This window comes from Prionailurus viverrinus, chromosome D1 (assembly GCF_022837055.1).
Source record: "Prionailurus viverrinus isolate Anna chromosome D1, UM_Priviv_1.0, whole genome shotgun sequence".
Lineage (NCBI taxonomy): Eukaryota > Metazoa > Chordata > Mammalia > Carnivora > Felidae > Prionailurus > Prionailurus viverrinus.
Window position 1 is genome coordinate 1,326,902 of NC_062570.1, and position 8,138 is coordinate 1,335,039.

General features: G+C 48.0%; 1 protein-coding gene across 1 annotated transcript in view; it reads right to left on the reverse strand.

Moving 5' to 3' along the window:
• Positions 1-6,423, reverse strand: part of MMP20 (matrix metallopeptidase 20) — a 51,506-nt gene extending 45,083 nt beyond the window's left edge. Inside the window, exon 1 of the mRNA XM_047879360.1 lies at positions 6,298-6,423. Within this exon, the coding sequence (XP_047735316.1) occupies positions 6,298-6,423 (126 nt within the window). The remainder of the gene's footprint in view (positions 1-6,297) is intronic.
• Positions 6,424-8,138: the final 1,715 nt, after the last annotated feature.

Genomic DNA, 8,138 nt, shown 5'->3' on the forward strand with positions numbered 1-8,138 from the left:
CACAGAATCAGAAACAAGCTCCAGGCTCCGAGCTGTCAGCACAGAGCCCGACACGGGGCTCGAACTCACGAGCTGTGAGATCATGACCTGAGCCAAAGTTGGACACTCAACCGACTGAGCCACCCAGGCGCCCCAGACTGTAATTGTTAAGGAGAAGATTAAAACGAGTAAGACACGCTCACTTGTTTGGGCTACATGCTCTGTCTGCTCTCTGTGGGGTCGACCAGACCTCCCGCCCCGTCTTTCCTGGTGGTGATTCCTTGTGAGATTCTTCTTCTTCTTTTTTTTTAATGTTTATTTATTTTTGAGAGACAGAGAGAGACAGAGCGTGAGCGGGGGAGGGGCAGAGAGAGAGGGGGACACAGAATCTGAAGCAGGCTCCAGGCTCTGAGCTGTCAGCACAGAGCCCGACGCGGGGCTCGAACTCACGAACTGTGATTGTCATGACCCGAGCCGAAGTCGGGCGTTTAACAGTCGGAGCCACCCAGGTGCCCCATCCTTGTGAGATTCTTAATGAGGCAAAGACCCAAGAGGAGAAGAAGGGGGTTAGCTTGGAGCCCCCAGCCCTGGAGCCCAGGCGAGCCCTGAAACAAAGGTGTGACCATCTTGTTTCATTTCCATCTCTGGCTAGGCCATCATAAGTAAGCGTTTTATGTCCTTCTTTTTGATCTTTTTGACAGATAACGGTTCTCCGAGCCATTCCTCTTGGCTCAGGTTGATGCTGTGACAACACGACGCTCACGCTAAATCTAGATTAGGCTCTTCCAGGGGTAAGCTCTGTGCAGGAGACCAGACACTCTATGTTTTCTGAGACAGTTTTGAATTCAAATATTTTGTTCCCTTGTTAGGTTATGTGTGAGTCTTACACTCTGGGTTCTAATTTTGGTTTACAAAATTCAGTCATAGAAGGGAAGATGGATTAAGTTGGAAAGAGGTTTATGGGGCGCCTGGGTGGCTCAGTCGGTTGAGCGTCCGACTTCGGCTCATGTCATGATCTCACGGTTTGTGGGTTCGAGTGCCGCACCGGGCTCTGTGCTGACAGTTTGGAGTCTGGGGCCTGCTTCGGATTCTGTGTCTCCCTCTCTCTTTCTGCTCCTCCCCTGCTCACACTCTGTCTCTCTCTCAAAAATAAATAAAGACTAAAAAAAAAGTCGGAAAGAGGTTTAGAACTACGCTTACAGGATAAGCCATGTTTGTGAAGAGAAAGGTGTGCAGAATGATGCACACACAGATAGATCCTCATAAGCCAGGACTAGGCTGAGGAAGAGAGGGGTGGCCAAAAACTCAGTAATCAAGAAAAACAATATGGAGTGCAACATTTAACAATCAAAATTAATGCAAAAAATCCATGATGAACAAAATATCAATATTTTAACTAAGATGAGGTCCAATCCTGCCTCATTCGCTCATCCTAATCCCAGCCCTGAGTCACAGCAAAGTGTGTTGAAAAATATAGATGAAGGGGTGAGCAGTGGTTTTATCTTAGTGATGGAATTGACTTTTTTCATTATCTGTGTTGGGTAATATTTCTTTTCTTTTTTGTTTTTGCTTTTTAAAAATTGTTTATTTATTTTGAGAGAGAGCGAGCCAGGGAGCAGGGGAGAGGGAGGGAGAGAATCCCAAGCAGGCTCCGAGCTGTCGGTGCAGAGCCTGACATGGGGCTCGATCCCACGAATTGTGGGATCATGACCTGAGCCAAAACCAAGAGTCGGACACCTAACAGAGCCACTCAAGTGGCCCCATTTTATAATTTTTCTACTATGAACATATGTAATTTATACAATGTTTTTTTTCTTATAAATACGCAGAAGATGGTAGATCTTTAGCTCAAAAGGTTTAAGTCCGATCATAAACAACAGTATTAAAACAGTACTCGACACGGTCCTAGGCTCAGAGGAGATGTTCAGTTAATATTTGGGCTCTTTTTCTTTAGGTAAAATACGCAAATTTGCTTCTTTGAAGAATTATCAGATGTCCCGAGGGCCTAAATCATTCTGGAAACTTTCTTGTCAAAGTTATTGACAAGGTTTTAGCATCTTTTCAGAGTCAAAACATTCGGGGAGGCACTTAGATGTGCACTTAGAATTGCATTTGTGTTAATCCGAACCCTTGGGTGAGGTTGGCCCTGGTCAAGGATTTTAGGCACCCCCGGAAGTGTCCTATTTGCTCTCCACCTTTTCCCCTCCCCTGTTGTTAAAATTACAGAATTTTAAGGTTGGCTCTTGGGTGGTCTCTCTCTGCTTCTCTTTCAGTGTTTGAAAGAATAAGATAATGGAGGCCTAGAGGGTCAGTCCTGGCAAGCCACTGGCCCAGGTCCACTCTCTGCCCCCAGATCTTTGTTCAGTGCACTTTCCTGGCATCCTTCTAGAGAATCAAGAACTTAAAAAACTCAGAGTCAAGTGTGCTTCAAAACAAGGTAAAGTTCTATATACGGTTTCTTCAGCATTTCTTGTGTTGTAGCTAAGCCACAGAACGGGAATCGTGAGGACTTCTGATGCTGTGTGAGGACTCCTAGGTTGCATATAATCTACGGGCCCAATTAAATACGTTATAACTCACTTATATTCTGGAATATTTGTAACTCTTGAAGGTGATGTTTAGGAAAACAGCATAAAAATAAAAATTTTCTTATGATACAGTAATCAGTAATAAAGGTAGGAACCAAATATAAAAATTAGAGTATCTCTCCGTGCACAGAAAGTAAAGTGGTATTAAAATCACCTGAATTTAACATTCTGTATTTGAAAGGTTTCAATTTCAATTTTTTATTTTCTTTAATTATGAGTTTATAATAATGTGATAATGAAACATATTACTTTTAAGGACAACTTAACAACCTGTTGTTGTTTTAAGTGTTGTATTGATATTACTGATTTTTAAAAAGACAAACAAAATACAATAAAACTTTGGTTTAAGAGACTAAGCATTTTATCGTTCCATGATTTTCATAGCCTTTATGCTCATCAGCAAAGCAGAATGTAAAGAGTTATGAGAGGGCGTGAAATAAGTCACCTAAACCCTCGTTCATTTTTTCAAGGGCAGGTTATCGGACTCATGGGTTTGCAGGAAGCATCTGGCATTTGGAAATTTGGCTGGTCTGGTGTTTCCGGGCACAAGAGACCGTCCGTTGTCTCTGAACAAGTGGTCTGGGGAGAAGAGAGCCGTGCGGAAGCTAATTATCCTGACCCGGTTCACAGGCACCCCCTGGTCCGCTGGCCACCGGCTACGGGACTCGGCCAGTCCCGCTGTGTGCCCTCTCCCGGCTCCTGCCACCAGCCTGGCGTGGCGGCCAGGCTCCTTCACCCCCAGACAGTCATGTGACTGGCTCCTTCTTAGAGTTCAGGTTCACCTTGAGTGCCACCTCCTCACAGAAGCCTTCCGGGACTACTCAGTGACAATGTCCCCCGCTGCCCCAGTCACTACCGTCCAGACTCCTTCCGCCCTCAGGATCACTTATCACTTTGAAATAACCTCGGGCGCTTGTTGACTGACCACTTGCTGATCTTCTCCCAGCGCCCTCCCCTCCCCCATCCCCACTGTCCCCACGTAAGTGCCCTAGGCCCAAGGATTTGACTTGTTTGGTTCACTGGTGTTTCTCGAGTGCTCAGAACAGACCCTGGTCTACAGCACACGGTAAGCTGTCAGTAAGTGATCGTTGAACAGATGAGCTTACGCTGCATGCTTCTGTAGTATTTCAATTGTTGTATCGTGAGGCTGCCGAAGCTGTTACGTGTAGAAGCCCCCCCTCTCCACAGGGGATACGTCCCCAAGCCCCCAGTGGGGGCCCGAGGCTTCAGGTAGATCTGAACCCTATATAAACAGTTTTTCCTGCACGCACATACCTATGAGAAAGCTTGATTTCTAAATTAGGCACAGTGACAGATTGACAACAGATACTAATAACAGCGTAGAATGATTACAACGATATGGTGTCATAAAAATTATGTGAGTGTGGGCTCTCTCTCAAAATATCTTATTGTTCTGTACTCACACTCTTGTGATAATGTAAGGTGACGGAATGCAGCGAGGTGAATGGCGTAGGCGCTGTGACATGGCGGGTGAGCCACGTAGGCGCTGTGACGCGGTGTTAGGCTACCGATGAACCTTCTGATATGTCAGAAGGAGGATCATCGATCTTCGCACCATGAATGACTGTGGGTAACTGAAACCGTGCAAAGAAATAAGGAGTGACTGCTCTATTTCTATAAACTCTAAGTGGGGGGGGAGGATTAATTCTTTCTAGTCACTGGGATCCACTTGAAAGGTTTGCCCAGATCATTTTTTTTTTAAGTTTCTTTCTATTTAATTTGAAAAAGATACAGAGAGCGAGCAGGGGAGGGGCAGAGAGAGAGAGAGAATCCCAAGCAGGCTCCGTGCTATCAGCACCGAGCTTGATGCAGGGCTTGAACCCACGAACCACGAGATCATGACTTGAGCCGACATCAAGAGTCAGCTGCTTTGACTGAGCCCCCCACTGGTGAGTCTTGCCCAGATCATTCTAGCCTGCTAAAGAGTGACGGTTTAGCACTCTTTAGCACCCTAGTTGGTGACGGGGCCTACTGTAGGCAGAAGAAGGCTCTGACTGGGTCCCTGGTCCTAGTTTGAAGGTCCTCTGAAAGGGAGAAGTGAGGGATCCCCAGCATCCGAAGGCCACTTCACTCTTCCCCAAGACCCATTGTAAGCATATCTTTTCCTGAGACTGTCCGGTCTTCTCCCTGTATACACTGCTCAGGGTTAGCTGGTTTCTTCTGCGAAGGGCCGATGGGCAACGTTTTCGGTTCTGCCACACCCCGCCATCGTGGTCCAGAAGCAGTAGGCGAGAAGCAGACAGAAGGCCAGGGACCGTTTGGCCCGATGACCCTCGTTTGTCGGGACCAGGGCTACCAACACGGTCTTTGGCTCCCTCGGATCCATTCTGGCCTCTGCGTGACCCTTCTTCCGAGGCCACAAACACTCTGTGGTTCCTCAAAGTGGCATGACGAGTGCTGAGGGGACATTACATGTGGGGAGAAGGGACCCGAAGCCAGCCGGCACCGGTGAAACAGGATTTGAAATAGACCCTGCAATTCTGAGACACGTTCTCTTGAAATGAGTTTACGTAACAGTGGGCCCACGTCTCGGGAAGCTGAATGTAACTGCTCTGTGCTTGGCATTCACGACGCTGTTCATAAGCAGGGCTGAGAGTGAAAATATTGACTAGTTAGCTCACTAATCAAAAGGCACGGGTGGTGCACACAGTCGGTGAGGCCACGCGGGTGCGGGTGTGCAAACCATTTCCTCAGTGCCACCACCAGCGCGGTGCAGGGGTGCAGCCCGGCGGGTCGGAAAGCAACCTGGAGGCAGGGCTGGGAATCCCGGATGTGCTATCACTTGACAGACCGTTGAAAGAGCGCCTTTCGCACAGACACGTCTCATTTGCACACCTGTCACTAACGTTGGGAGTCCCATCCTTACAGATTATTCCCCCCCAAGATTTTATCTTTAAGGAATCTTCACCCACAACGTGGGGCTCGAACCCACAGCCCCGAGTTCAAGAGTCGCACGCCCCACCGACTAGGTGCCCCTAGAGATGTTTCTTTAGGTTAAAGATCACCACCTTCCGTTACATGCAAAAACCACTTGGAAGCAACTAGACATGAATCGCTTTGAGTCACATGATCATTGCAAAAATTCTACCGTGCATCATTTGTATCATATCCTCTCCAACCAGTTGAGACAAGTCTTCCAAGAAGAAAATACAGAAAGCGTGTGTAAATAAGGTACTCGGGGAGTACGCTTTAGAGAGGAAAGGCTCGCAAGCGAGGAGCAGTAGACACCCAGGAAAAACTCGGCTCGCTCTAGATTTTGATCCAGCTTTCCCTGAAGGAAGAGCCGTTTTCTAGCATGTGGACACAAGAAATCTTTTTGAGGTGACTGCCAGGAAACCCAACACTAAGTTCACAGCCCACCTCTAGTGCACGAAACTTGCACCTCGGTTTTTATTTTTCTGTCCCTGTTTTCCTCCTACGTTTTCCCTCAAACACCTGGTCTTTCAGCGTCGCACGCGTTTTGGCAAGCCGCTTCACTTCTGTGGGACACCAGCCACCTAGCTCTCCCTTTGCTTAGTCCTGCAGCACATACCCCGGACGCGCCCTAGACAGCAACCTTCCCCGTATGGGAGGCGGTATCCGTTAGACTCTACCGGACTCACAAGACGATTGCGGAAGAGTAACAGATTTTTCCTTGTTTTCTCGTTACGCCCTTTCAGGTTTTCCGGGGTGGAGGCGGGAAGGGGAAAGTGCGCAAAGACTCACAAACCTGTGCCAGGTGGTAGTTGTTTCTTGAGGTCCTGGGGGTGGCTGCAGGTGGGGAGGGGGCTGCGGTGGAGAACTTCAGAGCCGTGACGAGGAGCACAGCAAGGCCAGACGCGGGGAGCACCTTCATCTCCTTGGGGCGGCTCGGCAATTATATCAGTCCCGGGGAAGGCAGACTGCGCTTTTGCACTTCGACCTTGAGCGGCTTTTATAGCGTCCACCGGGTCTGGGCCCTCGGAGCGAGGATGACTCATGTCTCGAAAGGTAATTATAGAGCTCATTTCTCTCCCTGATGATGGGGTAACACACTGGGACTCGGCAGTCGGGGCAAGCTTCGTTCTTTGTGATTTACCGAGTCGCGACAGGAGAAAGACAGTCGGATTGAATGAAGTTTGTCAGCTGCTTACATAAATTGGGGTAAACTGGATTAATTTTAACCCAACTCAATGGAAACATTTGATGGGCCTCAGTGAGGGGGGCCTTTTTCCACTCTGATGACAGAAGAAGTCAGTGATTCGAACACAGTTTAATTTGTCCTCAGTAATTCTTCCCCCTGCCCCTCAAAACTCGATCCAGTCACCTGCCTCTTCTGCATCCACATTTCTCAGTAACGAACTCTGTTCGTGATGACGGTTCTGGGCATGTAGGATCCTGAATCATCAAGGAAACGTTACATTATACGGTGCTGACTTAGGCTGGAAAGTAGACTGAGCTGTTTGAAAACTCTTGAATAAGTTGATGCATGAGATCTATATTAGCTCACCGGAACACTGGACAGAAGTACCCGTTCTCTGTGCACTCTGGTTACCTGGGCTCGTACTCTCTTTCCCGGCTCTGATTTAGATGTTGGTCTGGAGATGGCGTGGAGAAATGGGTTTCCTGGTGCAGAAAGCACTTTGGCATCAAAGTGAGACTCAATCTTGAGACACTTCTTAGGTGTGTGAGTTTGGGCATGTTGTCTAACCTCTCTAACTTTGGTTTGGTTGTTTCCATCTGTGGAAGATTGACAGTACTGGTGTAAGCTCAGCGTTCTAGGAGAGGCACAGCACACGGCGTGCTGTCTGATGGCCACTTGGCATCCAGGACGCGTGGACCCAAATCCCAGGCTGACACCTGTCCACGTGACTTGGAGCAAGTTACTCAATCTCTTTCTGTGGCATTTTCATCTATAAAATGGGGGGGGGGGGTGACGAGATCTACTTTGTTGGATTGTCACAAAGGAGAAAACCAGGTCAAGAGAAAGCCCTTCGCAGAGTGCCCAGGGGACATCAGGTCCTACAAAGTAATGTTTGACTCATCTCTCTGCTTTGGGGCCAGGCACCTGGAAGCTTTGAACAAATGGATGAATGGATGACTCCATCGGTGATTCCCAAAGTGTGGCTCCTGGGCCAGGAGCATCCATGTCACCCGGAAACTTGCTGGAAATGCCACCTTGCTGAATCAGAGAGTCTGGGAACGGGGCCTGGCCGTCTGTGTTTCCACAAGCCCCTGGGTGATTCTGAGGCACGCTACAGTTGGAAAACACTGGATTCGTTGAGCAAATAGCATTGTGGGGTCTGGGACGGGATGAAAAAAATAGAGGAAAAGTGCCAAGGATATCCCCGTCACAGAAGGCATTCAGTACTGCCCTTGCCATCCAGAGCAGCGATTTTTAGTGGTGACATACCTCGTATTTGAACGTCATTCTTTAAGTTTGTTGCAACTAATTTATTACTCATACTTGTTAAGCCCTGAAAATGTATCAGTGGCTTGCCTTCCACTTGCGCTAGATTCAAGGTTATTCCCACAGTGATTTTGCTTTCTCTCTGTCATTCAGTTGCCTTCCGAGATTCTCTCCTGCACAGA